The sequence below is a fragment of the Arvicola amphibius genome, chromosome 9 (genome assembly GCF_903992535.2).
Source record: "Arvicola amphibius chromosome 9, mArvAmp1.2, whole genome shotgun sequence".
In the NCBI taxonomy this organism is placed as follows: domain Eukaryota; kingdom Metazoa; phylum Chordata; class Mammalia; order Rodentia; family Cricetidae; genus Arvicola; species Arvicola amphibius.
In genome coordinates this window covers 124,781,191-124,801,183 of record NC_052055.2, presented here as the reverse complement: position 1 = coordinate 124,801,183, position 19,993 = coordinate 124,781,191, and the positions used below count along the sequence as shown (strand labels likewise).

Sequence of the window (19,993 nt, the reverse complement as noted above, 5' to 3'; positions counted from 1 at the left end):
GGGCTTGTAGGTGGAAAACGAGGACTGCACTAAGCTTTGCGGTTTCACTTTATCCTGCTTCACCCTTGAAAACACTCATAATCCAAGACCTAGAAGGGCAGATGCCTAGGGCTCATTGGCAGCCAGCCTAGCCTAACCAGGGCGCTTCACGTCCCAGTGAGATACTCTTGTCTCAAAGAAACAGTGGACTCCTGAGGAAGGACATTTAAGGCTGACTTCCGGTTTCCACAGGCACCAAATTAACAAAGGTCCGGGACTATAGTTTAGTGAAGCATTTACTTGAGCAGTGTTGCTGCAAGCCTTAGATTCAACCCCCTGGCACCCCCAAAAAAGAAAAATTATAAAGCTTCAGCATATACTTGGGGTATAAATGAGTTATAAAGCAGTTGCCTAGCGAGAGCAGGGCCCAAAATGACGCCTACCACACGGAGAGAAAGCAGGCTATATATACACCAAAGTAGTTTTCTAACAGTTCACAGCAGAAAAGTATACAAAGCTAGCAACTATGTTTTTATTGAAATGAAATTCACATAGCAAACAGGCATTTAGTACAGTAGCATTTAATATTCTGCACTATGTACAACCACTTCCTTTCTGGCTCCCCACAGTGAAACTCTCGACCCCTTAACATCTCCCCTGTCCTTAGAGTCTGGGATGCATTGATCTACTCTTATCTTTGTGCATTCACCCATCCTGGATATTATTATGCAGGTAAAATCAAATGTCCTTTGAGTCTGCTTCTTTTACTCAGGGTGTTCTTGACACTTATCAAATACCAGTTTTTACTTCATGTCTGAGCATTCCTTTTGGTACACACAGCATATTTCATCTTTGCTGGACAAACATCTAGTTTCTCTTTTTGGTTTTTCAATACAGGGTTTCTCTGTGTAACAGCCCTCTTTGGCTGTCCTGGAACAGCTCTGTAGACCAGGCTGGCCTCGAACTCAGATTTACCTGCCTCCCAAGTGTTGTGATTAAAGGTGTGTTAATACTACCCAGTCATCTACACTATTTCTGTATTTATCTATTATGAAAAGTAATAGGGGGCTTGGAATGAGGCATAGCGGCAAAAATCATTGCTTATCAAGCATAAAGAAAAAAAGCCCCACCCAAAAAAAACCAAAAACATTTATCAAGTGCCTGTTTTTCATTGTTGAGTCTTGTAGTTTTAGACTGGGCTCTCGTTTGCTAAGTAGCCAAAGCTGACCTTGAACTTCTGATCCCACTTCCCTCTACCTGGACTGTTCAGAGGTCAAGTATAGAATTTCCCAATAGGAGAAAAGAACAGCATCGCTGGTCATATGATAAGCAGGTAGGTCAAATGAATACTGACCTACCATAAAAATTATGAAAGCTAACCGCAAAAAACATAAAAACAAAAACCCTTTCTTTAAAACGGGGGGTTTTACTCTGTAGCCCAGTCTGAACTGGAATTTGTGAACTTCCTGCTTCAAACCTAAGTAGTGGGACTACAGAAACTATGCACGTGACTAATTTTGCGCTCAACTTTTTTTTTTTTTTTTTTTTGGTTTTTCGAGACAGGGTTTCTCTGTAGCTTTTTTTTTTTTTTTTTTCTTTTTTCTTTTTTTTTGATTTTTCGAGACAGGGTTTCTCTGTAGCTTTGGAGCCTGTCCTGGAACTAGCTCTTGTAGACCAGGCTGGTCTCGAACTCACAGAGATCCGCCTGCCTCTGCCTCCCGAGTGCTGGGATTAAAGGCGTGCGCCACCACCGCCCGGCTTCTCTGTAGCTTTTTTAAAGCCTGTCCTGAAACTAGCTCTTGTAGACCAGGCTGGCCTCGAACTCACAGAGATCCGCCTGCCTCTGCCTCCCGAGTGTTTTGCGCTCAACTTTAAAGGAACTTTTCAACTGTTCATTGCGGAGGCTAAACCAAATACCAGCAGTCCCCAAGATTCCTATGCTCTCCACATCCTGGAAAGTGGCCAACTCTTAAAACCAAATATAATTTGCTCTAAATTGATGCTGATAAATGAGTGCAAATTCAGACTGTCTTCTGTTGTCACACCAGAAATTCGCCGTCAGGCAGGCTGCATGAGCGCTGACCTACACAGAGATGACCACAGCTAACAGCAAGCATTGCAAAAGCACATGGAACACCCTTTCTAACCGGGCCAGTCACAGACCATAAAACATGCCATGAGCCACCCGCATCTTCTCAGTCAGGCACTCCTGGGAGCTGCTTTACTTAGTAAAGTAAGAATCCTGGGAAGAGCCAGGCGCTGGTGGCGCACGCCTTTAATCCCAGCACTTGGGAGGCAGGAGGATCTCTGTGAGTTCGAGGCCAGCCTGGTCTACAAGAACTAGTTCCAGGACAGGCTCCAAAAGCTACAGTGAAACCCTGTCTAAAACAAAACAAACAAACAAAAAAGAATCCTGGGAAGGAAAGGGAAGTGACAGCTTCCAAAGATGGGTCCCACCAGGGTGCTGGGCCTGGAACAGCAGTTTCACCAGAGCAGCTGCAGGCTGCTGACTGAAGCAGGGCCTCACCATGATGGCAAGTGCTCTGCCACACAGCTACCCCAGCTTGGGTTTGGACAATTTAAAACTGGACATCTTAGGGAAAAAGTCCTTTTCTTTCTTTATTTATTTTTTTCTTTTCAAAAGCTCTGTGGCCTTACCCACATTCCCAATATCTTAGGTCTTTGTGAAGCCCTGAGGGTTTTTTGTTTGTTTGTTTGGTTTTTGAGAAAGGATCTCATTATGTAGCCCTGGCTGGCCTGGAACTCTTAAAAAATCTGCCTACCTCTGCCTCTCAAGTGCTCACATTAAAGGTGGACTACCTTGCTGGGTCTTAATTGTGTATTTATGTTTCTTTTCCAAGTGTTTTCTAGGAGTGTTTGCTGGTAGATTTGTATTCTTTAGGAAGGTAACATTTCCAAATTGGAGAGGACAAAGGCCTCTGGTGTGGCTTCCTGCTTCAGCACACCAGTTAGGAGGAACTCAGAAGAGAGGAGGGGCAGCCCCAGGCGAGCAGGGACAGCACAGCAAGGAAGGTCTTCAGTGCAGGTCACGACAACTCGCTGAGGCTGTGAGGAGCAGAAGAGACAGAGTTAGGAAGGAAGGAACCTAGGAACAGATCAGGATGCCCTAAGCAGCCTCAGAACCAAGACTATATATATCTACAGTCATACACACAGACATGAGCGCACAAACATACAAAGCATACATGAAGTACACTGCCCTGTCTATCAAGTATTTTTGCCTCAAAGGTTAACTCAAAACAGATCAGCCTACCTTCCACTTTCTTTTTTTTTTTTCTTTTTGTTTTTTCCCACTTTCTTTTTTGAAAAGTGGTTTCATACTAAGCTGGCCTGAAATTTACTATGTAGCAAAAGATGATCTTGAACTTCCGGTCTTCTTGTCTCTACCTCCAGATGCTGGAATTACAGACCAGTTTATGTGTGCTAGGCATCAAACCGAGAGTTGCTATATGTGCTACCTAGGCAAGCAGGCTGCCATGTGAGCTCCCATTCCCAGCCCCCATTGCTGTTTTTATAATTATAATTTGCACAAACCAAACCGGGCAGTGGTGGCACATGCCTTTAATCCCAGCACTCGGGAGGCAGAGGCAGGAGGATCTCTGTGAGTTTGAGGCCAGCCTGGTCTACAGAACTAGTCCAGGACAGGCTCCAAAGCTATAGAGAAACCCTGTCTTGGAAAAAAAACAAAAAAAAAAAAATAAAACAAACAAGCAAACAAAAAAACCTCCCATCAAAACCAAAACCAAACCAAAAGAAGCCTCCAGAAGTGTCAGAAGGTCAGGAACTGCTGGGTTAAGTCTAAGGGGCTGCTGCTAGATTGAGGCCACCCTGATTACAGACCTTAAAAAAAAAGACACATAATCGAAACTGTTGAATATGGGCACAAAGTATATGGATTTTTTTAATTAAAAAAATGGGGGCTGGAGAGATGGTTCGCAATAACAGGTTTGGTTTCCAGCACTCACATGATGGTCCCTATTCTCTGTGCATAATATAGATCTTAAAAAAGTCTGGGTGGGGGAACAGTCATGCGCAGGCCAGGCTGCTATTTTATGAGTATATACCTAAACTTCTGTTCCTCCTGCCCTCAAGTCCCAAGTGCTAGACTGCCAATGTGTGGCACCACATCTGGCTACTTGAAAATGTTTCACCCTCAAAACAAAACTCAGTCCACTGGTGCCAGCAGCTCTCTTCCCTCACTCCTGTCAGCCTTTGTCCTCACCCGTCCTCATCCCCACCACCTCCTAGCTGTCCCCCCCAGGCTCTGGACATGCCCGCATACCTTGTAGGAATGGGGCATGCTGGGCAGGACGGTGCCTCCGCAGCAGCCAATGATCTCTGCCATCTGAGCTGGAGGTGGCTGCACGCGAGGGGTCACATGAATCTCATAGCCCTAAGAAAGAGGAGAGGCGGAGACAGGTGTCTGCACTGAGAGGCGAAGGCCACTGGGCAGGACTGAGGCATGTTGCAGAAGGCAGCCCCTCACCTCCAGTAGTTTCTGTTCCCGAGCCCGGCTCAGGGCATCCCGAAGGCTGAAGCTAAAATTCTTCTCTTGTTCAGGATCAGTCACCAAGTAGTCATCAGGGGGCAAGAAGTAACCGGCCTTTCTGGACTAAGGGGAAGAACAGGCAGAACAACGGTTCATCTGAAGAGAACTCATTATGTCTTCTTTCTCCTTCCCAGTGCTGAGGATTCATCCAAGACTTCAAGCACGCTGGACAAGTGTGCTACCACTGCGTCATCAGGCCCTTACAATAACCTCTTCAAAGCAGCCTCTGCCTCACTAACTCCACCTCCACTCGGCTCCTGTCACTGCGTCCTGAGGGCAGGTGAGCAGTCCTTTCCTCTGCTCACCACCTTACCTGATACAGCCAGTTCAGGGAGAGGATGGGGATACCCTTCCCCAGAGCACACAAGAACTTGACTGTCCTGCGGATGCGATCGGTGACCAAGTGGGAAGCCTCGTTCACTGAGCTGGCCAGACTGCCTCCCAGAGCCAGGACTGCACGCTCTCCACGGGAATCCATGACTCCTGTGAACAGGACCTAGGGGATGTGTGAAGATGGTCACAGAACCCACATCAGCTGCACTCCCCTCTCAGTCCCCAGGCCCTGGTTTCCTACCTTGGGAGCTACTGCTTCTTGGTTAGGTTTAGCCCGCCGGCTTCGACTTGCGTTTCCCTGGGTCTCATCTTCTGCACGGCCCCTCTTTCTCTTGCCTGGTGCCGGAATTGCTCTCTCCTGAGGCTGAAAATCCTATCAGTGATTTGAGTCCTGTAGCTCTTGCTCCTAGCTAGGGGGCCCTGGCTGACTCTTACCTCTTCCTTCACTGGCGTTTCTGGGGGATCTTCTTCCTTGGGGACGATGGTCATCTGGGGAACTTGTCTTCGGGGACGTTTCTGAAGTGGTGAGTCTGGGGTAGTGGAAGGCTCCTTGCGGACTCGAGAAGCCTCAGCCTGCGGTTTGGGAGTGAACCCTGATCTCCCAGCTGCTTCGTTTTGCATCAGAGGAACGTGAGGTGGGGTCTCTGGAACCTGGGCAATGGCAGCCTCAGGAGCGACTGTAATCAACTCAGCTGCTTCTAATGTCCCTGAGCTTTGGTTGGTTGAAGACTGGGACTCGGGTTTAGAGGGTGCAGAGTAAGGCTCATGGTCAATGGGAACTATGTGGGAGCCCTGTTTCCCAGCAGCCTTCCGCCTCCTTCGGCGACTGCCTTGAGGAATGGGCTCTGGGGGACCAGGTTCCAGTTCAGGGGTGGTGGACAGTGGGGAAGCACTCAGTGGTGAAGACTTTAGTGTAATGCTCTCATCTGTCACCTCAGGGGTAACAAGATGGTCAGTGGAGATGGGAGGCTCAAAATCAGGGGCTACTGGTTCAACTGATTTAGAATCCTCAATGGAGGGCTTACATGTCCTTCCCCGAGTGCCCAGAGCTGTGGGCTTGGGGGCAGGAGGTTCTCTAGATGTGAAAGGCTGAAGTTCAGGGGCTGTGGAGATGCTTGCTTCAAGAGTTCTGACAGAAGACCTACGTGCCCTGCCCTGAGATGAGGGCTCAGGGGGGACAGGCTGTTCTGTGGAGATGGCAGGCTGGAATTCAGGGTCAGTGGGGACAACTGGTTCTGGGGTCCTGATAGACTTACGTGGCCTGCCCCTGGTGGCCCGAGATGTGGGTTTAGGTATGACAGCTTGTTCTGTGGAGGTGGGAGGCTGAAGTTCAGAGACAGTGGGGACAACTGGTTCTGGGGTCCTGACAGACTTATGTGGCCTGCCCCGGGTGGCCCGAGATGTGGGTTTAGGCATGACAGCTTGTTCTGTGGAGGTGGGAGGCTGGAGTTCAGAGCTAGTGGGGACATTTAGTTCTGGGGTCTTAATGGAAGACCTACTTGGCCTGCCCCGAGTGGCCCGAGGTGTAGGGTTTGGGGTAACAGGCTGTTCTGTGGTGGGAGGCTGGATTTCGGGACCTGTGAGAACTGATTCAGGTGTCTTATCAAAGAAACTATCTGTGCTGCCCTGAGTGACCTGAGATGTGGGTCTGGGGATGGCAGGTTGTTCTGTGGAGGTGGGAGGCTGGAGCTCAGAGTCTGTAGGGACAATCACTTCTGGGGTCCTGGCAGAGGACTTATTTGCCCTGCCCCGAGTGACCTGAGATGTTGGTCTGGGGGCGGCAGGCAGGTTTTTGGGGCAGGTAGTGTTAGGCTTAAGGGCAGCAGAGGATGAGGGGGTCATCCTGGAGGACCTCCGAGGCCTGACATTAGGCTCTGTGTGAAGACTCTCAGGAAGGTGTGGCTCAGAAGGGGAAGACATCAAAGGCGGAGGCGGAGACTGCTTTGGGCTCTGAGAGGTGAGGAGACTCTGGGGTGGAGCTGAAGCTTCAGGCACTGGAGAAAGCAGGCAATGGGCTGGTGGTTCTGGATCACCCTGAGGAGGAGAGGCAAGTGATAAAAGAGAGCAAGAAAAGAGGTCAGTGGGCCTGGAGAGATGGCTCAGTGATTAAGGACACTGGCTTCTTTTCCAGAGGATCTGAGTTCAATTCCCAGCACCCACATGGCAGCTCATACCTGTCTGTAACTCCAGTCCCAGAAGATCTGACACCCTCACATAGACATACATCCAGGCAAAACACCAATGAATTATAAAATAAAAATAGTTAAAAAGAGAGAGAGACAGACCAGAGAGACAGAGAGAGAGAGAGAGAGAGGTGGGCATGGATCTTGCTCTTTCTCAGTGTTCCTGAGGGCCTCATGTGATTGCTGTGTCCTCCCTCCACTCATCTTCCTGCCTTTACTGCCCAGTACTGGGATGACAGGCCTGTCAGTATGTCTGGCTTTGATTCTATTTACGGTCATGACATGCTCACTGGCACTTCTTTCTGTGACCTCTCTTTAGGCTAGGAACTCCTTGGGAGAAGAAGCAATCTTTTGGATACCATAAGAGGCCTCTCTCTTCATAACTCCAGCACAGTGTTCTACACCGGTAGGTAGACACAGGAGCTAAGACATGGGTGGGCAAAGAGGGCAGAAGCACAGACTTCTGAGTCAATAAAGGAAACTGCCACTTGGGAACAATGGGTGGCGGAACAGGAACAGAAGTTAACTAACGAGTGATGAAGAAAACTGAGAACGTGGGATCGCAGAGTTCAGTAAACAAGACAAGCAACTAGGATCTGAATCTGAGCTTCAGAAGCCATGTAAAAAAGTCAGGAACCGTGACATAAGTTTGCGATCCACAGCCAGGCAGATAGAGACAGGATGGTCCCCAGAGCTTGCCGGCCAAGCAGCCTAGTCTACTTTAACAAATTCTAACCCAGCTCAAGGTCCTGACCCCCACCCTTCCCAAAAGATGGGTGGTTCCTGATGAACACCACACAGGTTGTTACTTGGCTTCCTCATGCACCTCCCCAAACACACACCCTCAGCCATGCACGAATGTACAGTCAGTGAGAAAACAGCAACTACACAAAGGAGTAGATCAAAGGCAGGCTGGGTAGACAAAGAAGCTGCCAGGGATGGGAGCAACTTGTGAAGTAGGGGCAGGACAAAAAGCAGCTGAGCTAGCTCACCCTGGAAGCCTTTCCAGCAGATGTCATCTTGCAATTCAAGCGGCCTAGTCAGAGAGTGGAAACAGGAGTGGCTGAGTGCTGAGCAGCCTGCAGTGCAGGACCAATGCCATGAGGGCTGCACAGCACTGCCTCCCTCAACCTCACTTACCTCTCTGCTGCCTCCCGGGGCTCACGGGGTCTCCCTTTCCTCCATCTCCCTGGCTCCCAGAGACTGGCGGGGCTGATGTCAGTCCCTCAAGGTCTCCCATGCCAAGTCCAGGCTTTAGTGTTGGACTGGCAATCTGATCTTTCTGGTCATGGCTCCCTCCCTCAGCCACCCCTCTATCTAGGTTCACTTCTAAACCAGCTGGCTCCCACTCTCTCTCTGGTTCTGGTTTCCCTACTTCTCTCTCTCTCTTCTGTGTGTCTTTGGACATCTCCATTTCTACCTTCAAACTCTCCCTATTTCCTTCAGGATCCCCACCCTCCCCCTTGTTAGACTCCTGTCCCTGGCTGTCTCTAGCTGGCACCGTCTTTGGCTCTCTGTCCTCTATCACCTGAGGTAGTTCTTCCCCCATCACATCTCTCTCCCTGATTTTCCTTTCCAATGGCTCTCTCTCAGGGGTCACCCTGTCTGCTGTTTCCTTTGGTATACCCATGGCTTTCTCCATAGTTTGTATCTCTCTGCCTTGAACTCCCAACAGCTCTGTGTGACTCAGATGCTGGTGTCCTGGTGGTGCACTAAGTAGAGATGGAGGAGATCCACGAGCTTCAAGGTGGGTGGCGATGAGCTGGGGTTCAGAGGCCTCAGGTTCTCTCAGACAAAATGGCTGTGTAGCCAAAACCTCCCAAGGCACATCCAGGGCGCCTGCACCTAGAGAGGATCAGAAAAAGGAGATGAGCACGCAGGTAAAGAAGGCAATAAGGGACTGGAGAGATGGCTCAGTGGTTAAGAGCACTGACTACTTTTCCAGAGGACCCGGGTTCAATTCCCAGCATCCATAGGCAGCTCACAGCTGTCTGTAACTCCTGTTCAGAGAATCTGGCATCATCACACCAATGCACATAAAATAAAGTAAAGCTTTTTTAAAGGCAATAAGGCAAAGAGCTAGGGCACACTCACAAATGGCTAAATGGGTTACAAAAGGCAAGCTTGGAATAGGGTGGCAGTTAAAACACTGCATGCTATTTAGGAGATTATAATCTCTGAAAAGGATTGGTTATGTGCCTGAGGAGCGTACTCCCAGGCATGTATAAGGCCCCGAGTTCAACCTCCAGCCTGCAGAGGGGAAAAATTGACTTTCTGGGCCAATCCCAAGTCTCCTGAACTAGAATCAGGGTAAGGCCCAATAACCTGCTTTTATTTGTTGTCTTGTTTTGTTTTCTGCCACCGGGTTTCTCCGGGTGGTTCTGGCTGGCCTGAAACTCCCTTTTATAGACCAGGCTGGCCTCAGACTCACTGAGATCCGCCTGCCTCCACCTCTCAAGTGCTGGGATTAAAGGTGTGTGCTATCAAGACCCAGCTTACTATTTTTAAAGATGTATTTTTAAATTGTTATTTACATGTATGTGCGTATATTATGTGTGGGGGTGCCCATGGATCTCTAGAAGCTGGGCGTACAGGCAGTTGTCAGCTCCTGACATGGGAGCCAGAACTGAACTCTTGTCCTCCAAACAGTTGCCACTCTTAACCACTTAGCCATTTCTCTAGCCCATCTCCCTGCCCTCCCCCATCACGAGACAGGGTTTCTCTGTGTATCCCAGGCTGTCCTGGAACTCACTCTGTATGCTAAACTGGCCTCAAACTCACAGAGATCTGCTTGTTCTGCCTCCTGAGCGCTGGGATTAAAGGTGTGCGCCAGCACTGCCCCAGCTCCATCTTTTCTTCTTTTCTTCTTTTTCTTCTTTTGAGACAAGGTCTAACATAATCCAGGCCTTAAACTTTCTATGTAGTTTAGGCTAGCTCTGAGCTCCTGCCTCTACCTCCCAAGTGTGTATCACATGTCTGCTATGGATTTCTTTTCCTGATGAAATGGAGAGCACCAGTAAAATAGCAAAAGAATATGAATGGTGGTGCTGGAGATACAGCTCAGTTGGTAGAGAGCTCATTAAGCATTCATGAAGCCCTGTCCATCCTTAGCTGGATGTGGTGGCACACACCTATAATCCCAGCACTCGGAGGACCAGAAGTTCAAGCTCATCCTCAGCTGTATGAACTCTTTGTCTCCAAACAAACAAACAGGCAAATTAAAATGAATATGAGGAGCTGGAGAGATGGCTCAGTAGTTAATAGCACTGGTTGCTCTAGCAGAGGACCTGAGTTCAGTTCTGAAATCACACGGTGGCTCACTACTGTTCTTAACTCCAGTTCCGGGGGATAAGACAACCTTTCCTGACCTCTGTGAGCAGCAGGCATGCACATGGTGAACATAAGTACATGCAATCAAACACTCATACACATAAAAATAGATAAATCTAAAATAAGACTTGTAATTCCTGAGCTACGTGTACTACGGTCCTGTAACGACTGTACTACTTGTACTACAGTAATAAGGCTGTAGCATACTGCCCGCACCACTGCACAGTTTGCGAACTGGGCAAGGGGCTGCAGACTGAAACACACACACACACAGACATGGGTCACTCTTGAAACAAGAACACCAAGAATGCCAACTGTATTTTGTTCCAGGGCAGCTTATATAGGGTCTCCTTGACAAATGGCTATGCCCTAACTCTCAGCTGCAAGCCCACCAGGAACCACTCCCCTGTCTTGTGCTCAAAGCAGGTGCAAGCACAGGAAAACAAGTTGTTTGCTCAGAGCAGCTGCAAGCAGAGGAAAACAAGTTGTTTACAGGAAATTCGGGGTCTGAGGCTCCACAATTCCCAACAAGACAGACTATGAAAGGATGTAGAGGAAGAAAACAAGAAAGGATACAAAGCTGAGGGTTCAGAGAGACTTTTTTATACCTGGAGTCTGAAGGCTATGATGGGAAGGCCCAGGCTCTTGGGGCAGAGCACATGGGAAGCCCTGGGTAGGCTCATCTTCTAAACCCTGGACAGCTGCACAAGAAAAGATGGCTGAACACAGCTCCTCCAGAATGCCAGCCCCCCCCCCCCATCTAGGCCGTACCATCTTTCAAGGATGACCAGTCTAATCACCCGGCTTTTACTGTACTCAAATATAAACACAACAATGTCCTCACCTTCTGAGCTCTGGCTCTCCCTTTCTACAAAGCACTGGGTAGCTGGAAGGCACAGATCTTCAGATTCTGTAGGAAGAGATATGAGACAGATAAAGTATCAGCTCTCATCCTCAGGACTTTACAGTTCTCTAACCTTATAGATAGCTTATTTCAAGGGTCAAGGGCAGAGCAGAGGGCAGCACTTACCGTCACAGCAGTCTTTGGCATTCTTGGTCCTGCCCATTTGTGCTCCTTTCTCTCTTCCTGTGGGAGTCTGGGCTCCCTCTCTCTGTGGCTGTGTGGGATCCCCTCGAGGACCTGTATACACCACTACCTGCTCCGCTGGTGCAGTAGGTGACCTGCTTTGGGCCCCCAACTCAAGAGTGCTCTCCTGCTCAGAAACAGCTGTAGCACACTCTGTCCCAGCATCTTCTGCTACTGGCTGCTGGCTCTTTCTTACATCTGCCACTGCTGAAGATGAGCCTTCCCCCACAGTTGCTTCCCAGGCCTCCTCAGAAGGCTGGGCTTCCTCTAGAGGCAGCTGGTGCTTCTCCCCCAGGGTAACAGCTGGCTCTGGGGGGAATTCCCCCTCCACTTGTGCAGCACTGCTGTCCACTGTGGCAGAGGAGGCCTGATTTCCCTCTAGGTGGCCGCCAGGGGAGTTCATGTCCACATCCTCACCTCCATCTCTGGCTCGATGGGGAGGCTGGCTCTCTGAATGCCTGACAGTGAGAGCCTCATCTATGTCCACGGGGCTGTCAGGGACCACTTCTCTCCTTCCCTCCTCCACGTCTGTGTCACTGTCTCTCCCAGAGGCACTCTGGCTTCGCTCTACAAGGACCTGGGGCTGGGACCTGGCCTCTTCCACGCCTGAGTCTCTGCTCCACAAAGTCATCCCCCTCTCTTTCAGATGGGCCAGGGTGAGCGCTGCTGAGACGTCACCCTCCTCGTCCGTGTCGCTGTCAATCACCATGGGTGTGTGGTTTGTCTCTGGAGGGACAGCCACTGGCATCCTGCCCTCCTCCATAGCTGTGGCTGGGCCGCCCTGCAGAGGTGCCACTCCAGGTGCTCCAGGATCCCCTGTACCAACTCCAAGCAGGACTTGCTTCTTCCCAGGACCTACAACTGGGGTCACAGGAACCCCCTCTCCTTCCACATCTGTGTCACTGTCCTCCCCAAGAGTGAGGCTCCTCTCCAGAACTGACCCGACCTGAGCTGCTCCATTGCCAGCCTCACTCTTGACTTCTGTGTCCTTGAACTTTGGCTCAGTAGGCTGCGCCTGTCCCAGCAGGATGCCAGCTGTCATTCTTTTACCTTCAGGCTGCTTAGCCTCTGCAGCAGCAGCACCAGCCCTAGCTGAAGAGGATCCTCCCACTGCCAGCTGCTGACCCTGCTCTTCATCTGTGTCACTGCCCACGTCAAAGGGCAGAGACAGCCCAGGGGCTCTCGGGGCTGGAGAACATGCCTCTTCATCACTGCAAAGACAAAGAATCCGCAGGACGTACTTCCATGAGTGCAGGCACTTAAGAGCAGGCACTGCTACTGCTGGCAGCTGCTTTTCCCGTCTCCACTGCATATACCAGAAATGCTCATCATAACTTAATTTAGCTGAGGAAATGATTATGCCTAGGCTCTCAGCTCCACCTTTCAAGAGAATCATCTTGGGGCTGGAGAGATGGCTCAGTGGTTAAGAGCACTGCCTGCTCTTCCAGAGGTCCTGAGTTCAATTCCCAGCAACCATCTATAATGAGATCTGCAGACAGAACACTGTATACATAATAAATACATAAATCTTTAAAAAAATCATCTCATCTCTTCAAGATTGACACTTTAACTCCTTATTCAAAAGTGCAGGTGTCTAAAACCAGGTAAGATGGCTCAAACCTGTTATCCCAATACTCAAACTGAACCCAGAGGATTGCCAAACAAAATGAAAGACTCGGTTATCTGGTGCTTTGGTACTCACCTCTCCGGAACAACTGTTGCTGATGGGGATGTTGGATTTCTTGATCCATTTGCCACACACCTTCCAGAAGGAAAATCTGGCAAGAACAGGAAGGAATAAATTGAAAGCTTACATTTTCATACCTGTCTATTTACACACACTCCCAAGACACAAACTTACCCACTTCCTCCTCTGAATCCTCAGCCAACAAAACTCTGGAGGTCTGGGATTCTCCCTGTATTCTGGGGGTCCCTTCTATAGTTAGAAATCCCCGAGAGACCAAAGGTGGAGGGACATTCAAGCGACGGTACTGGCAGGGAAAGTCTGCAAACAGAATTAATTCCTGGTCCTTCAGACGATGGCTCACTCCAGGGGTTAGGACCTTAGGAGGCTTTACGAGTTGAGTGCCATTGAGGCTCCCACAATCTTGGAGGATGGGGGCTTTGTTGTAAGCAGAGATCTCAATCACTGCATGCTGTTTAGAGATGGATGGAAAAGGCAGGGTCACAGAGCAGTCAGGGCTTCTGCCAACTACATTCTTGCCAAGGTAGAGAGGGAAATCTAAGGATTGAAAAGAAATATAAAAGAATAGGTCAAACAAATATTAAAATCAGAGGAGTCCTGGCCTAAAGATGGTACCCTACTATTCACTCAAAGCTCTTATAGGGATTAAAAAATAACCAGCATAGGAGAGTATTTACTTTTGGTCAGAATGGGTGTTTGTTTGTTTGTTTTTGTTTTTTTTTGGCAGGGGGGTTGAGACAGGGTTTCATTATGTAGCTTTGGTGCCTGTCCTGGAACTCGCTCTGTAGACCAGGCTGGCCTCGAACTCACAGGAATCTGCCTGCCTCTGCCTCCTGAGTGCTGGGATTAAAATCAGGTATGTGCCACCACCACCTGACTAAAGAGCACATACAATAAATACATTACTCACCTGCAGTACTTTATCTACTTACACTAGTCTTGTTTTTTTCTAATTACTCAAACTTGAAAACAGAGTTTTATGCATGTTACCTAAGCACTCTTCCCTGAACTACAGCCCTTGTTTTGTTTTTGATCCAGGGTCTCATTATGTAGCCCAGATTGGTTTCAAACTTACTATGTGGTCTAGGTTACCCTCACTCTAGATTCACCTCCTGAATATAGGAATCACAGACACTATCATGCCTAAGGGGTGTTTTTCGTTGGATAAAATACACAATACAGGCTGGGCGTAGTGGCATAGGCCTTTAATTCTAGCATTTGAGAGGCAGAGGTAAGTGGATCTCTGTGAGTTTTAAGCGGTCTACATAGTCTAGGACAGAAAGAACTACATAGAGAGACAAAAACATATACACAATACAAATCTAAGCATCTCAATCATTGTGAATATACTGTTCAGTTATATTACATATCCATTGTCCTTCCACAATCACCAACACCCATTTCTAGGCCACAATGTATTTTAATTTTTTAAAAATTATATGCCTGGCCACGTTTTTTTTTTTTTTCTCTGTAGCTCTAAAAGCTACAGAGGAGAAACCCTGTCTTGAAAAAAAAAAAAAAAGAAAGAAAAATTTCCTTATTACGTATGTGCCTGCGCCTGTATGAGTGTATGTCCAGCATGTCTGTGCAGGCACCCTGGAGCTTCAGGTACGAATGACCCCTCATGTGGATGCTCTGACTGTAAACCAGGTCCTCTACAAGAGCAGGAAAGTACCCTAATCACTGAATCATCTCTTCAGCCCCTATACTGCATTTTTATTTCAAGTTCCAACAAAAGAAAATCAACTTTTAGAAAATTCAGGCCACCAGCCCGAATAGTCAATCACGTGGCCTCTCTGCCATCCTTAGTAGAATTAATTATTCACGCTGGGCAGTGGTGGAGCACGTTTTTAATCCCAGCACTTGGGAGGCAGAGGCAGGCGGATCTCTGTGAGTTCGAGGCCAGCCTGGTCTACAAGAGCTAGTTCTAGGACAGGTTCCAAAACTACAGAGAAACCCTGTCTCCAAAAATATAATAAAAAATAAAATTAAATTAAAAAAAAGAATAATTATTCATATCTCTTTTGAAACATATAAAGTTCTACCAATGATCCAACAACCTCTAAGGCAAAGAAAAAAACCCATATTCATATTTCAGCTGCCAACAATCCCCTGACCTCTTTCTGGTCCATGAGCACTACTGAAGAGACGCAGCCGCCCTATAGGCTCCAAGCTATGCCCCAGGGACCCATTGGATATTTCTGTCTCCTCTTCTTCAGGATCCCAGTCAATAACCTGGGTGTTTTCCATGATCTGTAAAGAAAACACATTATCATTGCTCCTGTCATTAGTTTATATAAACGCTGATAGAGAACAAATAACTGGAGGTGAACCTGGGTACATATGGAGACAATGCTTTTCTTTCTTTCTCTTTTCCACAGACACAGTTTCTCTATGTAGGGCTCTCCTGGAACTCACTCTGTAGACCAGGCTGGCCTCAAACTCAGAGATCCACCTGTCTCTGCCTCCTGAGTGCTGGGATTAAAGATGGGAGCCACCATGAGGTGACTGATGATTTTCTGTCAGTCATTCTGAAGTATGTAAAAATACTGGGGGATGGGGAGCAGATAGTAAGAATATGTCAGTGGTAAACTGTTTGGCTAGCCTATTTGAGGGCATATGTTCAACACTCTTAAAACTACCAATGCAAAATAAAAAACAACACATGTTTTAGGGGGCTAGGTAGTAAATGGCACACCCCTTTAATCCCAGCACTTGAGAGATTGAGATGGGTGATCTCCGAGTTCAAGGCTAGACTAGTCTACATAGTGGGTTCCAGGACAGTCAGAGCTACACCGAGAAACCCTGTCTAAAAACAAACAAAAATCTTTGATTCAAACATGTTGTCATATATCTGTAATCCCAGCACTTGGGGTGCTGAGGCAGGAAGATTAAGAGTTGGGAGACTTAGCCAGGCACAATGATATACACGTGGTATAGCAGGTATAGCACTTGGGAGGCAGAGGCAGCCAGAGTTCTGTGAGTTCAAGGTTAGTCTTGTATTTGTAGTAAACCAGCCTTGGGTTCTAAGAACTTGTCCTCCAAAATGAAACAAATAATACATATGTGCATACTTTTGGTCATGACAAAGAATTAAGGTCCAAGAATACCATTATATACAAAGGGGTATTTTATGGGATTTTAGGTACCGGAGACTAAACCTAGGCCTCACACAAGGCAAATGCTCTACCACTGAGCTAGACTTTAAAGTATATAAAAGCATGAGAAACTGGATTGAGCTAGTCTAAGTCCACAGCACCAGCTGCTGAGGAAGCTGAAGCAGCACAACTGCCTGAGTCCAGGAGCTCCAGGTGAGCTCGGATAACACATTAAGACCCTGATTAAAGTTGGGCGGAGGTGGCGCACGCCTTTAATTACAGCTTGTGGGAGGCAGAGGCAGGAGATCTCTTTGAGTTCGAGGCCTGCCTGATCTATAGAATGAGTTCCAGGACTACCAAGGCTATAGAGAAACCCCACTTCAAACAAACAAAGACGACCCTGCTTTAAAAAAAATAGCAAGTTGAGCTGGGCGGTGGTGGCGCACGCCTTTAAACCCAGCACTTGGGAGGCAGATGCAGGTGGATCTCTGTGAGTTCAAGGCCAGCCTGGACTATAAGAGCTAGTTCCAACACGGGCTCCAAAGTTAGAGAAACCATGTCTCAAAAAAACAAAAAATAGCAAGTTCAGTGGTTGAAGGGATGGCTCAGAGGTTACGAAAGAGTTCAATATGCTCTTCAAGAAGACCTGGGTTCAGTTCCCAAAACCCACATAGCTCACAACAGTTTGTAATGCAAGTTCCAGGGGACGTGACACCTTCCTTAGAACCAGGCCTCGCCTGTGTGTAAGTGTGGTGTTGAGAAATTGTTACATGAAATATACTGTTTTCTTTTTTTTTTTTCTAACCTCTAAGGACACAGAGAACTGAGGAACAAACTCTGACCCTTGTACGAAGTCTGTAATTTATACACTCTAGTCAGCATACCTCAGCTTGAAGTACAAAGAACTACAGATGTTTCCATTATTTTTTTCCCCCAAGACAGGTTTCTCTGTAGCCCTAGCTGTCCTGGGACTCACTCTGTAGACCAGGCTGGCCTTGAACCCAGAGATCCGCCTGCCTCTGCCTGGATGTTGGGATTAAAGGCGTGCGCCACCTTGCCCGGGTCAAACTGTTTTATAATACTTTAAATTGACTGACTGATTTTTATTCTCCCGAAGAATCCTGTAGATATAACCATTTTTTTTTTTTTTTCAGATGAGACACGACACAGATGGGTTTTAAGGATCCTGGTAACGCCTTGGGCAAGAGCCGACGTGATCTGAACGCTGTTTGGATTTCAATTCAAATCCCTCCAGATCGCAACGGGTGGGATTGTTATCTACATCTCCCCACCCCCACAGCGGGGTCCGGCTGTCTGCTTTACAACATTATGGGCACCTGGTCCCTTTCGCGGTAGTTGGCACACAGCCTCAACCAAAACAAACCCTGCTCTCATGGGAGCTCCACCTCCAGAGCTACAGACTAAGGAAAAAAAAAAGACAAAAATTCAAGATTGCATGGGTAGGTTTTACCTATAAAGATGCCACACATGGGGAAACCGTTGACAGGGAAAGTAGGGAACCCCAAGAAGGAAACTCCGTCCTGTCAACCCAGCCGACGCCTACGACTCTCGCTCCAATTTGAAGAGCAACCATCTTTGACCCACGCGCGAGTGTGTTCCCTCGTGGCCTAAAGATTCCGCGTCACCGAATCTACACCGGGGCCATAATTATTAGCGTGAGGATCTGAACGGGCAGCCCACATTACCTCCGCCCAGTGACACCTAAGGCACGCCCCTCCGGCCCGCGAGAGGCGTGGAGGAGGTAAGCGGGGCGCGGGCGGCCGAACTCACCTACGAAACCCCGCGCGCGCGCCTCCAGTAACGGCCGCCGGCGGGGTGGCGGGAACGCGGATCCCGGAAGAGCGATCGATGCGCTGATTGGCTCCCGGAGCTGTCTTTTCCAGCTCGGAGCGCGCCGATTGATTCAAATCCCGCGCAGGAAGCCCCGCCCCCACCTCGCCCCTCACAGCTTTAAAGTGTGGCTAGCGGCGGGAAACACGCCGGAGGAAACGCGGGGGGCGGGAAAGGGGGGGGGCTGGAACCTGAGAATCCGGCCCGGTGATTGGCCAGCGCCCTGGCCCAACCCACCGGCCCGACGTCATTCAACCGCACACTTCCCGCGCAGATTTCCAAACGCCTACCAGAGAGTCTGGCGCCAGTTGCCGGCGGCGGCTAGAAGGGATGTACCATAGACGTCGTCCCGAGGCCAGAGCGCCCTTCTCGGTCATCCCAGGAATGGCGCCGGCCGACTCACGAGAAATGAGGGTTGCAGGCTGCAGTCGTGGCTGGAGGTTGCAGATTGGAAAACTGCCCGTAGGCGTGGCGCTCGAGAACTCCCCATTGCAGAGGAATTTCATTTCTTTTTGGTTTGGACTGCTTAGTAGAAATAATATATATGTATAAGATGACGGACATTTTGAGGTCACCTTCCTAAAAGGAAAATCCTAAATAAAACAAACGTGGCTAGGCAAACTGTTTTGCTAAAACCTCAAAGCTGTCATCTTTCAAGACACGGAAAAGGGAAAAATATTATAAAATAATTTGCTTCATTATCATAAAAGAAAGCATAGCAAGAAATTGGACTTGGGTTGTTTAGAGTTCTTTCCCATTGGTATTCTCTCCGTATGTTCACAATAAACAAATCGGCATACGTTTGAAGCTCTAAGTTGGATTCCTTCACCATGTTCCTACTGTTGACGGGACAAATTCAAATTTAAGAAACAAAATATAATTACTTTCATTGTTAGCATCACCATAATCAAAACATTTTTTAATGAACAAGGCGACATTAGTGCTATTTAATGTTCTTTTATTTAAAAGATGACTTGATCTGGGTATTGATTGAATATTAACAATGTCTTTGATACATTTTTTTTCTGACAGAGAAAGGGTCTCAGTATGTACCTCACCATGTGCATAGTGAGGGGTAGAACTGACACATCAGGTCAGCCTTGAACTCCCTGGTCCTCCAGCCTCTGTCTGGGCCAACACACTTCTACATACTGCTTATCACAGCTCTCTAGCTCTCTTTTAAATATTTCATTTAACTTTATGTGTTGCTATGAAGGTATCAGATCTCCTGGAACTGGAGTTAAAGACAGTTGTGAGCTGCATGTGGATGCTGGGAATTGAATTCAGATCCTCTGGAAGAACAACCAGTGCTCTTAACCACTGACCCACAGCTCCAGCCTCATTTCCTCTTTTTTCTTTTTTTTTTTTTTTTTTTTTTTTTTTTTTTTGGTTTTTCAAGACAGGGCTTTTCTGTAGCTTTAGAGCCTGTCCTGGAGCCAGCTCTTGTAGACCAGGCTGGTCTCGAACTCACAGAGATCCGCCTGCCTCTGCCTCCCGAGTGCTGGGATTAAAGGCGTGCGCCACCACCGCCCGGCTTTGCTTGAATATCTGTCTGTGCACTATTTTGTGTTCCACATGCCTGCAGACGACAGAAAAGGGTATTGGGTTCCTTGGAACTGGACTTATGGATAGTTGAAAGCCTTTCTGTGGGGCTGGAGAGATGGCTCAGTGGTTAAGAGCACTGACTGCTCCTCCAGAGGACCCGGGTTCAATTCCCAGCACCCACATGGCAGCTTGCAGCTGTCTGTAGCTCCAATTCAAGAGAATCTGACATCATTATACCAATGCATATGAAATAAAGTTAAAAAAAAAGGAAAGCCTTTCTGTGGGTGATGGGAATTGAACCTGGGTCTTCTT

General features: G+C 48.1%; 1 protein-coding gene across 7 annotated transcripts; it reads right to left on the bottom strand.

Moving 5' to 3' along the window:
- Positions 1-1,848: 1,848 nt before the first annotated feature.
- Mdc1 (mediator of DNA damage checkpoint 1) lies at positions 1,849-18,134 on the bottom strand. 7 transcript variants are annotated; one of them, XM_038343215.1, is made up of 16 exons: positions 17,757-17,958; positions 15,305-15,440; positions 13,344-13,724; positions 13,185-13,260; positions 12,377-12,693; positions 11,426-12,247; positions 11,240-11,305; positions 11,004-11,096; positions 8,206-8,910; positions 8,058-8,101; positions 5,318-6,916; positions 5,124-5,246; positions 4,863-5,045; positions 4,487-4,612; positions 4,283-4,393; positions 1,849-3,045 (listed from the first exon to the last, which is right to left on the bottom strand). In XM_038343215.1, the coding sequence occupies exons 2-16, from the start codon at positions 15,435-15,437 to the stop codon at positions 2,878-2,880; spliced, it is 4,947 nt and encodes a 1,648-aa protein (XP_038199143.1). In that variant the 5' UTR covers positions 15,438-15,440; positions 17,757-17,958; the 3' UTR covers positions 1,849-2,877. The 7 variants fall into 7 exon arrangements, 6 of the variants coding, with proteins under 6 accessions (XP_038199143.1, XP_038199140.1, XP_038199139.1 ...); XM_038343212.1 differs by lacking the exon at positions 17,757-17,958 and adding an exon at positions 18,077-18,134 and having other exon boundaries at positions 11,426-12,693; XM_038343211.1 differs by having other exon boundaries at positions 11,426-12,693.
- Between the last annotated feature and the right edge of the window lie 1,859 nt (positions 18,135-19,993).